Raw genomic sequence first — 18,532 nt, 5'->3', positions numbered from 1 at the left:
GGTTTGGCTCAGCAGTTAGAGCAACAGCCTGCGGTCCGGAGAGACCCGGGTTCGGTTCCCACTAAGGGCACGTACCTCGGTTGCAGTTTGTCCCCGGCCCTGGTTGGTCGTGCGGGTGGCAGCCACTCGATGTGTCCCTTTCACGTCGATGTTTCTCTCTCTCTCTCTCTCTTCCTCTCTCTCCCTTCAACTCTATCTGTGCAAAAATGGAAAAATGTCCTCGGATGAGGATAAAAAAAAAAATTACAACTAAACTGTAGGACAACCATCATTCAGAACCTCCTGAAATTGAGCTGAATAGAAGTCCTACAACTAAGAAATTAAAGAAGAGGCCATATCGAGACCGGAGAAAGGAGAACACAATAAGAAAGTTGTGGAAGCAAAGAAGTTTCATCTCCAGAATCATATTCTTTTAGAAGGCAAGATAGACCTTGGACATTTAGAAGTCTGGACTCCAAGATTCATGCTACTGCCAGTGACCCTCTGGATGTTCCCACAAGCAGCAGAGTTGCAGAGAAGAGAAGCAGGATGAGTACAAGGAGCCAGGGCTGAAGCCAAGATGGCAGTGTTCCTGCCCAAGACTACACTTCCCAATGCCCTTGGGCCCAGGAGTAAATGATGAGATGGAGCATAATCAGATTCTTTGGCTTTGATGTCCTCCTTAGGAACATAACTTTTCTTATCCTATCTTCCCATGTCCTATCTTGTGGTTTATAATTGTTCTATTCTTTTTCTGTTATTTTGTACTCAGTGTAAGTATCCTAGATTTGTCCTCCACATGACAGAATCTGGTTCTACAACACCATCGCTACACTTCGTTATGTCTAAAACTGAATTTCAGTTTGCAATATTAAATCCTTGGACATTTCTTGTCTCACTGTATTCTCTACTCATTTCTTCCTGACACTAAAATCAACTCAATTTTCATCATGGTTTCTTGTGTTTTCACCATAGCTCTCAATGCTCTGATTGAGAACAATAGAGTATCTGCTTCCTAAAATTAATTTTAGTTCATCCTCCTTCAAAAGCTTGGGTTTGCTTTTGTTGTTGTTGTTTTTGAAACTTGCAACATCCATGAAATAAAAGAGATAAAAAAGAAAAAAAAAGAAAGAAAACTACAGGACAATATCCCTGATGAATATAGATGCAAAAATTCTAAACAAAATATTAGCAAACCCAATACAATGGCTCGTTAATAGGATGATACATCATGATCAAGTGGGATTCATCTCTGGGATGCTAGGATGGTTCAACATATGCAAATCAATAAATGTGATATAGCACAGTAATAGATTGAAGAATAAAACCCATATGGTCGCCCTGGCTGGTTTGGCTCAGCGGTTAGAGCGTTGGCCTGCGGTCTGGAGAGACCCGGGTTCGGTTCCCGCTAAGGGCACGTACTTCGGTTGCAGTTTGTCCCCGGCCCTGGTTGGTCGTGCGGGTGGCAGCCACTCGATGTGTCCCTTCACGTCGATGTTTCTCTCTCTCTCTCCCTCCCACTCTATCTGTACAAAAAATGGAAAAATATCCTCGGGTGAGGATTAAAAAAAAAAAACCCATATGGTCATTTCAGTAGATGCAGAAAAAACATCTGACAGAATTCAACATTCATTCATGATAAAAACTCTTAACAAATTGGATATAAGAGGAATATACCTCAACATAATAAACACCTTATATGACAAGCCCACAGCTTACATCATACTCAATGGTAAAATAATGAAAGTTGTTCCTCTAACATCAGAAACAAGACAAGGGTATCTACCCTCACCACTCCTATTCAGCATAATACTGGTAGTCCCAACCAGAGCAATCAGACAAGAAAAATAAATAAAGGACATCCAAATCAGAAAGAAAGATATTATTTCTAGCCCTGGTCAGGTGGTTCAGTTGGTTGAAGCATTGTCTTGTACACCAAAAGGTTGTGGGTTTGATTCCTGGTCAGGGCACATACCTAGGTTTTGGGTTTGGTCCCCGGTTGGGGAGTGTATGGGAGACAACCAATCAATGTTTCTCTGTCTCTTCTCTCCCCCTTATTCTTTCTAAAATCAATAAACATATCCTTGGGTGAGAGTTAAAAAAAGAAAGAAATTATCTCTGTTTGCACATAACATGATTTTATTTTATTTTTTTGTTAATCCTCACCTGAGGATATTTTTCCATTGATTTTTAGATAGAGTGGAAGGAAGGAAGGGGGGGGGGAGAGAGAGAGAGAGAGAGAGAGAGAGAAATTGATGTGAGAGAGACACATCGATTGGTTAATCAAACACGCGACCCTTTGGTCCACGAGCCGATGCTCTAATCAATGAGCCAAGCCAGCTAGGGCCACATAACATGATTTTATATGTAGAAAATCCTAAAGGATCCATGAAAAATTGTTAGATCTAATCCATGAATTCAGTAAAGTTGTAGGATATAAAATCAATATACAAAAATCAGTAGTGTTTCTATATAGGTACTAAAAATGAATTGTTTAAAGAAAGAAAGAAAGAAAACAATCACATGGCATCAAAAACAAATAAATACTTAGGAATAAATTTAACCAAGGAGATAAAAGGTCTGTACACTGAAAACTGTAAGACATTGATGAAAGAAATTGAAGAAGACACAAACAAATGGAAAGATATCCTGTTTTGAAACAGACTCATAGATATAGAGAACATTTTGATGGTTGCCAGATGGGAGAGAGCCTGGGAGAAGGGTGGAAAAGGTGAAGAAGTACAAATTGGTTGTTACAGAATAGCCACGGAGATGTAAAGTACACCATAAGGAAGATAGTCAGTAATAGGCTAATAACTATGTATGGTGTCAGATGGGTGCACAATATTTATTGAGATAACTTAGTTATAGAATGTCTAATTACTGGGGTGTATACTTGAAACTAATACAATAATGTGTGTCAAATGTAATTGAAAAATAAAAAAAGAAAAGAAAGATATCCTGTTTTTATGGCTTGGAAGAGTTAATGTTATTAAAATGTTCATACTACCCAAAGCCATCTATAGATTCAATACAATTTCTATCAAGATTTCAGTGTCATTTATTTTTCACAGAAATAGAAGAAAAACTAAAATTGGTTTGTTTGGCCCAGCTGGTGTGGCTCAGTAATTAACATCGACCCATGCACCAAGAGGCTGCTGGTTTGATTCCTGGTCAGGGCACATGCCCAGGTTGTGGGCCAAATTCCCAGTGTGGGACATGCAGGAGGCGGACAATCGATGTTCTCTCTCATCGATGTTTCTATTTCTCTCTCTCTCTCCCTTCCTCTTTCTCTCAAATCAATAAAGAAAAAAATTTTTTTTTAATTTGTTTGGAAACACTGTTGATGGGAATGTAAATTGGTACAGCCACTATGAATAACAGTATGGAATTTCCTCAAAAAATTAAACATAGCACTACCATTTTATTTTCTTTATTGATTTTAGAGAGAGAGGAAGGGAGAGGGAGAGAGATAGAAACATCGATGAGAGAGAACATTGACTGGCAGCCTCCTGCATGCCCCACACTGGGGATCAGGCCCACAACCTGGGCACGTTCCCTGATCAGGAATTGAACCAGCGATCTCTTGGTGCATGGGTTGACGCTCAACTACTTAGCCACCCCAGCCGGGCAGTACTACCATATTTTTTAAAAAATCCTCACCCAAGGATATTTTCCCATTCATCTTCAGATAGAGTGGGAGGGAGGGTGAAACATCGATGTGAGAGAGGCACATTGATTGATTGCCTCCCACACTACCCCAGCCAGGGCCAGGGACTGAACCACAACGGAGGCAGGTTCCCTTTACTGGAATAGAGCCTGAGACCCTTTGGTCCGCAGGCAAATGCTCTAACTGCTGAGCCAAACTGGCCAGGGCTAGTGTTACCATTTTTAAGTGCACAGTTGAGTGGCATTCAATATATTCACACTGTACCACTATCCTTCTGTAAAACTGAAACTCTGTACCATTAAATGATAACTCCCATTCACCCTTTTCCTAAGCCACTGGCAGCAACCATTTTACTCTTTGTTTCTCTGAATTTAATGCTCTAGGTACCTCATGTAAGTAGAATTATGTCGTATTTGGCCTTTTGTGACAGACTTCATTTAGCATAATGTCTTCCAATTTATTCATGTTATAGTATGTGTCAGAATATTTTCCTTTTTAAATCTGAATTGTGTTATATTATTAATACCACATTTTGGCCCTGGCCAGTTTGGTTCAGCGGTTAGGACATTGGCCTGCGGTCCCAAGAGACCCGGGTTCGGTTCCTGCTAAGGGCAAGTGCGTTGGTTGCAGTTTGTCCCTGGCCCTGGTTGGTCGTGCAGTTGGCAGCCACTCGATGTGTCCCTTTCACGTCGATGTTTCTCTCTCTCTCTATCTCTTCCTCTCTCTCCCTCCCACTTTACCTAAACAAAAAATGGAAAAATGTCCTCAGGTGAGGATAAAAATAATAATAATAATAATAATACCACATTTTGTTTTGTTTTTTTCAATTTTGCCTCTTTTATTTATTTATTTTTATTATTATTTTTATCTTCATTGTTGAATGTATTACAGATGTTCCTCATTTTTCCCCCATTGACCCCCTCCTCCCCATTCCCGCCCCCCTCCAGCCTTTTCCCACACTGTTGTCTGTGTCTATTGGTTATGCATATAAGTTCTTTGGTTTATTTCTTCCCACCCCCAACCCCCTTCTTTTTTTTTTTTTTTTTAATCCTCATCCGAGGACATTTTTCCATTTTTTGTACAGACAGAGTGGGAGGGAGAGAGAGGAAGAGAGAGAGAGGGAAACATCGATGTGAAAGGGACACATCGAGTGGCTGCCACCCGCACGACCAACCAGGGCCGGGGACAAACTGCAACCGAGGTACATGCCCTTAGCGGGAACTGAACCCTGGCCTCTCCGGACCGCAGGTGGACGCTTTAACCGCTGAGCCAAACTGGCCAGGGCCCAACCCCATTCTCTTTGAGGTTTGTCAGTCTAGCACCAATTTGTACTTCTTAATCCCTTCACCTTTTTCACCCATTCCCCCAACCCCCCTCCCATCTGGCAACCAACAAAATTTTCTCTGTATCTATGAGAAAGTTTCTGTTCTGCTTGTTCATTTTGTTTGTAGATTCAATTGTTGATAGATATGTATTCATTGCCATGTTGTTTGTTCATATATTTTATCTTTTTCTTCAAAAAGACCCTTCAACATTTTATATAATGGTTTGGTGGTGATGAACTCCTTTAAGTTTTTCTTGTCTGGGAAAGTCTTTATATGGCCATCAATTCTAAATGATAGCTTTGCAGGATAGAGTAATCTTGGTTGTAGGTTCTTGCTTTTCATCACTCTGAATATTTCTTGCCACTCTCTTCTGGTCTGCAAAGTTTCCTTTGAGAAATCAGCTGACAGCCTTATGGGAACTCCCTTGTAGGTAACTAACTGCTTTTATCTTGCTGCTTTTAAGATTCTCTCTTTGTCTTGAACCTTTTGCATTTTGATGATGATGTGTCTTGGTGTGGGTCTCTTGGGGTTCATCTTGTTTGGGACTCTCTGTGCTTCCTGGACTTGTATGTCTGTTTCCTTCACCAAGTTAGGGAAGTTTTCTGCCATTATTGTTTCAAATAGGTTTTTTATTTCTTGTTCTCCCTCTTCTCCTTCTGGCACCCCCAAGATACGAATGTTGGCACGCTTGAAGTTGTCCCAGAGGCTCCTTACACTATCCTCATTTTTTTGGATTCTTTTCTCTTTTTGCTGTTCTGATTGGGTGTTTTTTGCTTCCTTGTATTCCAAGTCGATGGTTTGCTTCTCAGCTTTACCTACTCTACTATTGAATCTGTGTAAATTATTCTTTATTTCAGTTAGTGCCTCCTTCATTTCTGACTGTGCATCCTTAATTTCTGACTAGTCTTTTTATGCTCTTGAGGCCTAAGTTCACTGAGGTTCTCACTAAGTTCATTGAGCATCCTTATAAGCAGTATTTTGAACTCAGCATCTGTTAGGTTGCTTATCTCCATTTCGCTTAGTTCCTTTCCTGGAGATTTTTTCTGTTCTTTCATTTGGGACCTGTTTCTTTGTCTCCTCATTTTGGCTGCCTCCCTGTGTTTGTTTCTATGTATTACTTAACGAGAGGTACGGGGCTAGCTGAGACCAGATGCTGCTTGTTTGAAAGAATTTAGGAAAACCTGAAGCAGGATCCAAGACAGGCCAATCCTATGGTTAAGCAAGTGGCAACAGCTTGGGTGGGCCTGAAAGTTGGGTGGGGCGGGGCTACCAGTGTGAGCCAGGTTGCTGGAGTCCCAGGTATGGCGGCTGTCTGCTGCCCCAGGGAAGGGCTCACCGAAGGGACAAAGGCCTCTGACAGCACGTTTCTCCCTGAGAAAGCTCCCTCTCCAGCCCTCGCTCCAGTTCCAAACAGCTCAGTTCTTCCCTGTATGTCTCTGGGGCCCCTCGAGCTGCCTCCCCTCCAAGCTTAGAGGGAGAGAGTCCGATAAGTCCGTGTGCGGGCCCTTTAAGAGGAGCTGCCTGGGGCTCCAGCCGCCTCAGCCTCCCTGAGCCTCAGTTCCCGCTGGTTTTTCCAGCCAGAAGTTATGGGGACCTCTCTACCTGGTACTTGAACCCTGAGCGGGGCACCTGGTGTGGGATGGGGACCCCCTCAGTCCTCCGGGAGGACCTTCCCAGCCGAGGTGTCCTCCTGATTTTTATCCGCCACACGTGGGTGTGGGACCAGCCCGTCTGCCTCCGCCCCTCCTACCAATCTCCATATGGCTGCTGCTTTAATTCCGTAGTTGTAGGACTTCCATTCAGCTTGATTTCAGGCGGTTTTGAATGATGATTGTTCTGTAGTTTAGTTGTAACTTTGATTTGGTTGTGGGAGGACGCGATACCCCATTTACCTACCCGCCATCTTGACTGGAAGTCTTGTTTATTTATGTATATTGTCTTTTATACTTAGTCACATTTCCCATATTCTTCGTTCATTCCTGTAGATCTGAGTTAGTGTCTGGTGCCATTCCTTTCAGCCTAAAGAACTTTCTTTAGTATACCTTATAGGGCAGGTCTGCTAGCAATGGATTCTCGTAGTCTCTGTTATTCTTGGAATATATTTAGTTCATCTTAATTTTATTTTATTTTTTTTTATCCTCACCCGAGGATATTTTTCCATTTTTTGTACAGATAGAGTGGGAGGGAGAGAGAGGAAGGGAGAGAGAGAGAGAAACATCGACGTGGAGGGACACATCGAGTGGCTGCCACCCACACGACCAACCAGGGCCGGGGACAAACTGCAACCGAGGTACGTGCCCTTAGCGGGAACCGAACCCGGGTCTCTCCGGACCGCAGGCCGACGCTCTAACCGCTGAGCCAAACCGGCCAGGGCATAGTTCATCTTAATTTTTCTTTCCATTGAGGCATTTTATTTGCGTGTATGTATGACATCCCTAGAAAAAGAATCCCAGGATTGTCCTCCTGTGTGTTTTCTTCTTGCTTCTTCATGGTTCATAATGGCTGCTGAGGTTGTTAGTACAATGAAACTAAACTGACAGTATAGGAGCAGGTTGTTCTGCCATTTTTCTAGAGCTTTTTTTTTTTTTTTTCTAAAGATTTTTCAATTGATTTTTAGAGAGAGAGAAACGTGTGAGAGTAATACATTGATGGGCTGCCTCCTGCACTCCCCCTACCAGGGATTGAGCCCAAAACCCAGGCATGTGCCCTGACCAGTAATCGAACCGGAGACCTTTCAGTGCACGGGACGATGCCCAGCCAACCGAGCCACACCGGCTCTTTTATTTCTAGATATTTGAATAGCACATCAAATCAGGGGCTGATGATTCCACACTTGTTTAACCTGCTGGTGAGGTTCACAACAAATTTCTCAGCTCTGTCGTCATCAGAAATTTCAAATTTGCCTGTGTAACCAACTTCATCATTAGTTATTAACTGGATGGTGCACGGCTTAATAAGAACCTGGCATTGTTGATACTCATGAGAGCATCAGCCAGGATATTCATGCGAACCATTACAGCAGCATGGAAAGATGTCAGGAAGAGTCATCATTGGAAAAATATCCTCGGGTGAGGATTAACAAGAAAAAGGAAGAGTCATCTTCATTTTTAAAGAATGGTTTTGTTTTTTGTAGAATTTGTGGCTTGTAGTTTTTTTCTTTTGGTGCTTTGAACATGTCATTTCACTGTCTTCTGTCCTCCATTGTTTCTAATGAGAAATCAGCCTTTAACTGTATTGTTGTTCCTTGTACAGGATCAATCTTTTTTCTCTTGCTTCTTTTAAGATTTTCTTCTTTGTGTTTAGCTTTGTACTAATTTTGCAGTTTAACTAGGTTGTACTGAGGAGTATATATTTGTACTTATTTTACTTTAGATCTGTTGAACTTATTGAAGCTATAGATTAATTTACTCCATCAAATTTGAGAAGTTTTTACCAATTGTTTTTTGAAATATTTTCAGTTGAAACTAGACATTTTAATTAGTAGATTATAGCAACTCCGGGTTCTGTTTAATTAATTAATTAATTAATCTGCTTATTTATTCGCAATTGTTTATTTTTTAGTAACTTGCCTAGACTTTAATTGTGGAATCAGTCTAGTCTCCCTTGGGTGCACAGCTGCTGATGTCTCTGCTAAGTTTTTTAATTCCTATTTTTTAGACTGGCTTCCATAGGGGTCTTTCCTGTGTCTGTATAGCTTAATAGTTAGCTAATGTTTTGGGCAAGGGTGGTAAAGGCTCCCATTCTTTGCCAATTGATCTGGGTGTAGGTTTGAGAATACCGTCACAGTTGGAGCCAGTTCTCATGTCTCCCTTGGCTTCATTTCATGCCAGGGTTCGTCAGGCCTCCCCCACAAATACAGAGCTCTCTGTTTAGCCAGGGTTATATGGTGAGTTTATCACAGACTTTCTATAACTCTCTCATTTATATGAACTTTATGTGAATTTTCTGACTAGTCAGGGCATTCACCCTAACCAGGACCTCAACCTCAGCCCTCAACTGCAAATTTTCTCTGTTCATTCCCAACCAAAGTCTACTGCTTTTATCCACCAAAGCCACAAGGGTTTGCTGCCCCACCCTGAAATGGGTCCACCCTTTTTGCCAACAAAGCTGCTGGGTTTTTTGTTGTTGTTGTTAGCTTTATGTTGGTAAAAACTGCCTGTCTTGTTATTCTAGCTGGAAGTGGGTGGTTGAGAGCAACCTCAGGCTGGAGGGCACAGCCTCCCACTGTTCTTACCTGTAACTTCAGCAGTTTTTCTAGAACAAACATTTCTCATTTTGCAGGCTGTCTTTGGTTAATTTCCAGTGCCTTGAAATAGTTGTTTTTTATAGATTTGTCTAGTTTTATACTTTATATTTGTGGATGGAAATTGCCAACCTCTTCGTGCCTCCATAAAACCTGCACATTTTCTTTTGCAGATGAATTTTACATTTATTTATCAAGCTCTCTAAGAAGTTCTCTTGGTATTTTGATTAGATTTGCATTGACTTTTAAAAATTCCTTTGCAGAACATCAACAAATTTACAATAATGAGAGTTCCCTCCAGGAACATATTTATCTCCATTTCTTCAGACTTACTTAAAAAAAACACCCAACAATGTTTTTTCTTTATTGATTTTAGAGAGAAAGGGAGAGAGAGATAAAAACATCAATGAGAGAGAACATCGATTGGCTGCCTCCTGCATGGCCCCCACTGGGGATCGGACCCACAAACTGGGCATGTGCCCTGACCAAGAATTGAGCTGGCGACCTCTTGGTGCATGGGTTAATACTCAACCACTGAGCCACACCAGCCATGCTGTTTTTCTCGTTTGATTTCCTAATATCATAAATGAAAAACACCCTATTTGATCAAGATGTATTATAATTTTAATATTTTTCTTAGTTCAGTGTGCTAATATATTATTTACAATTTTTGCATGCAATTCATAAGTAAGATTGATTTATAAAGATCAAATGCCTTGATAAATCACTCATTCTAAATTAAAAGAAATATAGACTTCCCCTTCTTCAGGAATTGCTCATTACTCTCCTATTAGTTAAATTTGCTGTCTGCAGTAAACTAATATTTTATGCTTTATGGCATTCTTTTTTGAGAAGTATAAAGCATAATTCAGTGTCTTCATGTGTGATGATTGTTTTTGTAGCCTTCTCAGTTTTTCTGTTACTAAACATTCCTCCTTTATGTGGTATATTCCCCATATTGCTTTGTTTTTAAATAAAAGAACTTCAAGGATTGTTTAACATTTGTCTGTCTCTGTTTCTCTTTGATATATAGTCTCTCTTTTCCTTTTATCATAAGCTTTGTGGTATTACCTTCCTCCGGTTATTTTTTTTCCGAATTCCTTCTGTCACGTGCTCTCTGAAGTCTGTCTCGGTACCTCTTCTTCTATATGACTCCCTAAAGAGTTAGACTATTTTTTTTTTGTCTCTAAGTTAGCTTACTACAAATTTAATTTTATATATATATATATATATATATATATATATTTCCCTTAACTACATCTTAGCTATAATAACAGAACTTTCCTTTTACTTTTGATTATAAGAAGAGTCTCATTTTTGGTAATTAAGACTGTCTCAGCAATTTTAAAAACTTTTCAAACTTCACTCCACTTGCAGGGATTATGAGGGATGAGAGTATTGACTTTTCACATACTCTTCCCTTCTTCCATGTTGGGAAGAGAGGGAGGAAAGAGAAAAAGGCAAACATATTATCAAACTGGGTGAAGCTGTCATCTTCTCCTTTTAGGTGGTGGCTGCCTCTGGCTAACACTGTTCATCATGCCCTGTTGTCAGGCATTAAAAGCTGGCTCATTGCCACATGCAAATTCTTCCTGGCCCAACCTATTGGCAGCTCTCCAAACTTAGAACAGGTAGTAATTAGCATCTGTTGTGCTTAGTTAAAGCCTCAGGTACAGTTCTGGGATGCCAGGAAACTACTGTTCAGTAATCTGTGAAATTTATTTTAAAGTCAATGTTACACTGTTCAATAGGAAAATAACCAGTCTTCCAGAAGAGGGTATTAAAGCATGCAGATGTTACAGAGCACTTCTTCAATATAATTTTCATACTGATAATGTTAATTCTATGTCCTAAAATAATTCAGCCTCTAGGAAACTTAGTCCCACCATGTCATTCTATTGCTGTGCCAGGTGTATTATTTACATGTATGTTTACTTACGTGTATGTTAATTTACATGTAAATTAATAAAACAAATGAAATTAAAAATCAGTTTCTCAGTCATACTGGTCACCTTGTAAGTGCTTAATTAGCCATACATGGTAGTGGCTACTGACTTGGATAGCACAGAACATTACCATCACGGAAAGAAGTTCTGTTGGACATTGCTTCTCTAGAGGATAGGATTGAGAATTTTTGTTCTCTAAAGGAGAGTGAGAATTAATTAATTAATTAATTAATTAATTAATTAATTAATTTTAATCCTCATCCTAGAATATGCTTTTATTAATTTTTAGAGAGGGAGAAAGGGGGGAGGAGAGAGAGAAAGAGACAGGGAGAGAGAAACATCAATCAGTTGCCTCCCATATGCGCCACAACCAGAGCCTGAACCTGCAAGCTGGGTATGTACTCTGACCAGGAATTGAACCCACAACCTTTTGGTATAAGGGACGACACTCCAACCAACCGAGCCACCCAGCCAGGGCAAGATGAGAATATTTTTATTACCATAGGAAAAGAAGATACGTAGAGTCAGTCATATACACTGAACAGTTACTCTTTTTCAGTTTTATTATCTTGTGAAAGGAGAAAGGAAGCATACTTCTGTGCCATATACTGCTTTCAAACTTATCTGATGTTTAGCTTTACACCTGGAAGTTTCAAATACCAGCCATGGAAAACATAGTTGACAATGGGATTCCAAGTTCAAACATTTTCACCCACCAAAGACAAACTCCTTAATTCATCCTACCTATTTTTCTTCTAAATATTCCCTCACTACTCAGGTGAAGGTTGGCACAACTTCAGTCCTAAAACAAGGTAAGATTGGCATAAGCAGAAAGGCAAGTGTGCGTTTAGGTTTTGGGAGAAGTGACAACTTTTAGAAAAATTTTTTTTCTACCAAGCCCTTCGATACTATTTAATTGAATGCCCACCCACATTTTACATATGATTAAACTCATATGAAGCTTGAGAAAGTGACTGTCACCCTGGCTGGTTTGGCTCAGCAGTTAGAGCATTGGCCTGTGGTCTGGAAAGACTGGCGTTTGGTTCCCGCTAAGGGCGCGTACCTCGGTTGCAGTTTGTCCCCGGCCCTGGTTGGGTTGTGTGGGTGGCAACCACTCAATGTGTCCCTTTCACGTGGATGTTTTTTCTCTCTCTCTCTCCCTCCCACTGTATCTGAACAAAATATCAAAAAGTATCCTCGGGTGAGGATAAAAAAAAAAAAAAAGTGATTGCCTTGTATCAATATGTAATGGTAAATCTGAACTAAAATCTGTTTTGTGACACCCAAATCATTGGGCATTTTGCTAAATCATTTACCATTCACATTTTTCTTTTTTTAATCCTCACCCGAGGACATTTTTTGTTTTTTGTTCAGATAGAGTGGGAGGAAGAGAGAGAGAGAGAGAGAGAGAGAGAGAGAGAGAGATCGACGTGAAAGGGATACATCAAGTGGTTGCCACCCACACGACCCAACCAGGGCCAGGGACAAACTGCAACCGAGGTACATGCCCTTAGCGGGAACCGAACCCAGGTCTCTCTGGACTGCAGGCTGATGCTCTAACCGCTGAGCCAAACCGGCCAGGGCTCCATTTGCATTTTAATGCTTTATTCATTACTAATTATTACTGCAGATACAATGACAAGAGTTTAGAGGTAAGAATAGTTAGATATTATGAGTTATTTTTTTTTAAATGTTTTAAAAGTGTTGGTAATTGTAATTTTTACAGATTGAAGAAGAAGAGAGGAATAAAATAGAAAATATGAAAGAAAATGAACGGATAAAAGCAACTAAAGAATTGGAAGCCTGGAAAAAATGTCAAAGAAAAGCTGAAGAACAAAAAATAATTCAGACAGAAGAGAAGTTACATGAACAAGAAAAGCAAATAGAAGAGGGGGAAAAAGTAAAACATAAAAGTCTTACTAGAAATTCAACATCTAAAAATCTCACCACACAAGGTACGATGATTACTTCAGTACTGTCTGCGAAAGTGAGTCCTGAAGGTGAAGTACAAAGGTCACTTTTGTTGTTGTTGTAATCAATTTACAATATTAGGTCATTATTTTGACATATTGAAAATAAGTATTGCCATACAAAGACTAAGGTGAAAGATTTATTTTTTTCTTCTAGGAAGTAGTGAAGAGTTTATTATCATTTTTATTTATTTTATTTTATTTTTATTCCTCACCCAAGGATACTTTTCTATTTATCATCAGATAGAGAGGGAGGGAGGGAGGGAGGGAGGGAGAGAGAGAGAGAGAGAGAGAGAGAGAGAGAGAGAGAGAGAAACATCCATGTGATAGCCACATCAACTGTTTGCCTCCAGCACGACCCGACCGACCAGGGCCGAGGACGAACCGCAACCGAGATACGTGCTCTTGACCAGAATCAAACCTGTGACTCATTGGTCCTGGGGCTGACACTCTAACCACTGAGCCAAACTGGCCAGGGCAGTAGTGAAGTATTTATAATAAAATGAGCAAGGATTCAGTGTTGTATTTGCTTGTTTGCTTTTTTTGAAGTTTAGGCAGGTGCTGTTAAATACGTGTTTAACTTATGTCCGAAACGGCTTGGAGAGGACTGCCAGTGCCAGGAACGTTCATTCATTTCTGGAGCGTTAAGCTAGGAATTTTATTAAGAGACTTTTTCCTCACATGATGCAGGAAAATGAATACTATTAAGCAAACTTAATCTTAAGCAAACAAGTGTTCTGGACTTCGATCCTGATGTGTTAAAAAATAATTAAAAGAACATATTTATTTATTGAAAGCTAAGAGTTTGGTTTTATCTCATCTTAGACAATTAAACTTTGTTTTGTGTGTATTTAGCAAATGGAACATTTTATAGTAAAATTACTCATGTAATAATAATAATTAACATTTATTGGTGATCATGCTATGCCAGGTGACTTTATTGGATGTATCACTCATTCTTCACAACACTTTGTGGTAAGTGCTGCTGTCCTTTTTTTTAGAGGAGATAGATGTTCAGAAAGGATAAACAAGTACCCAATAAGTAATCCTGTGGGATTTGAACTCGGATCTGTCTGCATCTGAAACCTATGCTCGTTCAACTCAGCTATATGTCATTACTACTTTCACAGAGGTCTAGCATACAGAAAAGTCATTTGGAGTAAATACTAAGCAATAACCATTATTAAATTTATATATTTTATTGTAGTTTAATATATACATATTTTTAAATCTTTACCCGAGGACATTTTTCCATTTATTTTCAGATAAAGTGAAAAGGATGGGGAGAGAGAGAGAGAAAGAGAGAGAGAAAGAGAGAGAAACACCAGTGTGAGAGAGACACATTGATTGGTTGCCTCCCGCATGACCTCAGCCAGGGCCAGGACTGAACCACAACCGAGGTACATGGCCACCTTGACTGGAATCAAACCCAAGACTCTTTGGTCCGAGGGCTGACACTCCAACCACTGAGCCATACTTGCAAAGGGCTATAAGTTTAATACTGACATGCAAGTTAACTAACACAATACTTCCTTCTTTAATGACATTTCAGCAAAATATATATACCAACCACAGTATATGAAAACATTTCCTTTCTAATTTCAAATACTGCTAAAAAAAAAAAAAAAAAAAAGGTTATCAAATACTTTTGAAACCCAAACACATTTTTATAGATAAAAAGTATCCTCAAGATCTTGATCATACTTATATTTACACAGCTTAATTCAGTTTACTAATATTTTATAAATTATTTTTATGTTTATCTTCATATTGAGAGTTACCATTTTTGTTGTTGTTGTTAATCCTTACCGTAGAATATTTCTCCACTGATTTTTTAGATAGAGTGGAAGGGAAGGAGGGAGAGAGAGAGAGAAAAGAAACATTGATGTGAGAGATACACAGATAGGTTGCCTCCCAAACGATCCCTACTGGGGTCGGAAATTGAACCTGTAACAGTTTGGTCCTCAGGCCAACGCTCTAACCACTTAGCTACCAGGCCAAGGGCTTGAGATTCACTTTAAAAATGTTTTTGTTTTTATTGATATTTTCAGAGAATGGAAGGGAGAGGGAGAGAGAAACAGAAACATCGGTGAGCAAGAACATCAATTGGCTGCCTCCTTCACGCCCCCAACTGGGGATCGGGTCCATAACCTGGGCATGTGTCCTGACCAGGAATAGAACTGGTGATCTCTTGGTGCATGGGTCAGTGCTCAACCACTGAACCACACTGGCTGGGCTTGAGATTCACTTAAAAAATTTTTTTATTTTTTATTTATTTGAGAGAGAGAGACATCAATTTGTTGTTCCACTTATTTATGCATGCATTGGTTGCTTCTTGTTATGTGCTTTCTCCGGGCACATCAGGACAGTGCTCTAACCAACTGAACTACCTGGCCAGGGCAGGTACACTTACATTTCTTTTTTTTTTTTTTCTTTTTTATCCTCACCCAAGGACACTTTTGCATTTATCTTCAGATAGAGCAGGAGGGAGAGAGGGGAGAGAGAGAAAAACATCGACGTGAGAGAGACACTGACTGGTTGCCAACCGCACAACCCCAACTGGGGCCAGGGACGAACCGCAACCAAGGTATGTGCACTGAGCAGGAACTGAACCCGGGACTCTCTGGTCTGCGGGCCAACTCTCTAACTGCTGAGCCAAACTGGCCAGGGCCACTTACATTTCTTTTTTCCTCATACTGTTCTTGTCCAGATTTGATACCAAATTACACTCTATAAATTATGGTGCTGTTTTCTTTTTCTGCTCCTTGAAGCAATTTGGTTACATATGAAATGTCTATTGCTTGAAGGTTCAGTAAAACTGCTTCTAACTCTGTCTAGGCATGGATTATTTATGAAAGTGCATTTATTTTCTGTAATAGTTACTGGTTATTCATAGGTACTGTTTTTTGCAAGTCAATTTTGGGAATTTGTTTTCTAGGAAATTATGCATATTATCTTTCCAAATTTTTTGGCATAAAGTTTCTCTTATTATCTCTATGTTGTCTATAATTATATCATTTCTTTATTCCTAATACCATTTTATTTTTCCTTGATCAACTATTGCAACATTTTGCAAATTTTCTTGGTCTGTTCAAAAAAGTATTTTTGGTTTTGTTGATCCTTGATATTGTTTCTTTTTTTCTGTTTCCTTAATTCCTGTGTTTGCTTTTATTGTATTTGCTGCTTTGGGGTTTTCTCTGTTCTTTGTCAAACTTGTTTTCATTAATTTTTTGAATCTGTTTTTTTTTTTTATCCTCACCCGAGGACATTTTTCCATTTTTTGTTCAGATAGAGTGGGAGGGAGGGAGTGGAAGAGAGAGAGAGAGAGAGAGAGAGAGAGAGAAATATCGACGTGAAAGGGACACATCGAGTGACTGCCACCCACATGACCAACTAGAGCCAGGGACAAACTGCAACCGAGGTACGCGCCCTTAGTGGGAACCGAACCCGGGTCTCTCTGGACTGCAGGCTGACGCTCTAACCGCTGAGCCAAACTGGCCAGGGCTTGAATCTTTTAATACATACATTGGAAAATATTTTTCTGTTAAGTGCTATGTTAATACATTCATCAAGTTCTGATACCTTGTGTCTTGTTGTCATTTAAGTTACAAATATTTTGTGACTCATCATGATTTTTTCTTTGGCCCTTAAGCTATTTGGGAGAATTTTTTTTTAGTGTCCAAATGCATAGAATTATTAATATAATAGTCTGAAGTTATATATTTAATGTTTATGTTTTATTCTGTTTCTTTCTCTTGTATTAATGTTTAAAATCTTACCCACAGCCCTGACCAGTTTGGCTCAGCAGTTTGTGTGTCAGCGCTCAGACTAAAGAGTCATGGGTTGGATTCCAGCAAGGGCACGTATCACGGTTGCGGTTCAGTCCCCAGCCCTGGTTGGAGCCCTGCAGAAGGCAACCAATTGATGTGTCCTTCTCACATTGATGTTTCTCTCTCTCTCTCTCTCTCTCTCTCTCTCTCTCTCTCTCTCTCCCTCCCTCCCTCCCTCCCTCCCTCCTTTCCTCTCTATCAAAAAATCGATGGAAAAATATCCTTGGGTGAGGATTAAAAAATAAAATAAAATCGTATCCACAACATTTTTGTGTGTGTTCTCTACTGTTTTTAAAAACCAATCTGGGACCCTGGCTGGTTTGGCTCAGCAGTAGAGCGCCGGTCAGTGGACCAAAGAGTTGTGGGTTTGATTCTGGTCAAGGGCATGTACCTTGGTCTCTAGCCCTGGTTGGAATCATGAGGGAGGCAACCAATCGATGTGTCTCTCTCACATCAATGTTTTTTTTTCTCTCTCTTTCTGAAGATAAATGGAAGAAAAGTATTATTGGGTGAGAATTAAAAGAAAACAAAACCTATTTGGGCCCTGACTGGTGTCGCTAAGTGGTTAGAGCGTTGGCCTGCACCCTGTAGGGTTGTGGGTTTGATTCCTGCAGGCAACCGATCCGTGTGTCTCATATCAATGTTTCTCTCTCTCTCTCTCTCTCTCTCTCTCTCTCTCTCTCTCTCTCTCTCTCTCTCCTCCTCCTCCTCCTCCTCCTCCTCCTCCTCCTCCTCCTCCTCCTCCTTCCCTCATTTCCACTCTCTGTAAATATCCTTGGGTGAGAATTATTTTTTTTTTTTTTTTTTTTTATTTATTTTATTTTTTTTCCTCACCCGAGGACATTTTTCCACTTTTCGTTCAGGTAGAGTGGGAGGGAGAGAGAGGAACAGAGAGAGAGAGAGAAACATCGATGTGAAAGGAACACATCGAGTGGTTGCCACCCGCACAACCGACCAGGGCCGGGGACAAACTGCAACCGAGGTACATGCCCTTAGCGGGAACCGAACCCAGGTCTCTCAGGACCGCAGGTCGACGCTCTAACCGCTGAGCCAAACCGGCCAGGGCTTGGGTGAGAATTAACAACAACAATAAAAACCCATTTGGATTTCATCTCTGGGTCCAAGGTAGATGCTGCAGTTGGCTTTTTTTTTTTTTAGATTTACTTGTAAGATGATGGTCCGTAAGTATTATGCATTACTTCTTCTATTCCCATTCTGTTGTCTCAGGTTTGGCATATAACAACACCTAATCCTTTTCTTTTTTTCTCTTTAATATATTTTTATTGCCCTGGCTGGTTTTACTCAGCAGTTAGAGCATTGGCCCGTGGACCAATGAATCCTAGGTTCAATTCCAGTCAAGGGCATGTGCCTGGGTTGCAGGTTTGATCCCCAGCTCAGTCAGGGTCATGTGGGAGGCAACCAATGGATGTGTCTCTCTCACATCGATGTCTCTCTCTCTATCCACTCCCCCCACCTCCCTTCCACTCTCTCTAAAAAAGTCAATGGAAAAATATTCTTGGGTGAGGATTAACAATACCAACAAGAACAGATAATTAGCTGCTGTACTTT

At 40.2% G+C, this 18,532-nt stretch overlaps 1 protein-coding gene and 1 pseudogene across 2 annotated transcripts in view; one reads left to right on the top strand and one right to left on the bottom strand.

Annotated features, from left to right (window-relative positions):
* DNAAF4 (dynein axonemal assembly factor 4) overlaps positions 1–18,532 on the top strand; it is a 64,362-nt gene that overhangs the window by 12,964 nt on the left and 32,866 nt on the right. For both annotated transcript variants that reach the window (XM_036270321.1, XM_036270329.1), the window contains exon 4: positions 12,890–13,118. In XM_036270321.1, the coding sequence (XP_036126214.1) occupies positions 12,890–13,118 (229 nt within the window). The remainder of the gene's footprint in view (positions 1–12,889; positions 13,119–18,532) is intronic.
* Positions 7,410–7,991, bottom strand: LOC118635645 (annotated as a pseudogene).

This window comes from Molossus molossus, unplaced genomic scaffold (genome assembly GCF_014108415.1).
Source record: "Molossus molossus isolate mMolMol1 unplaced genomic scaffold, mMolMol1.p scaffold_m16_p_1, whole genome shotgun sequence".
NCBI classification, from domain to species: Eukaryota; Metazoa; Chordata; class Mammalia; order Chiroptera; family Molossidae; genus Molossus; species Molossus molossus.
Note: the sequence above shows the minus strand (reverse complement) of the source record. Positions and strands in the feature narration are given on the sequence as shown.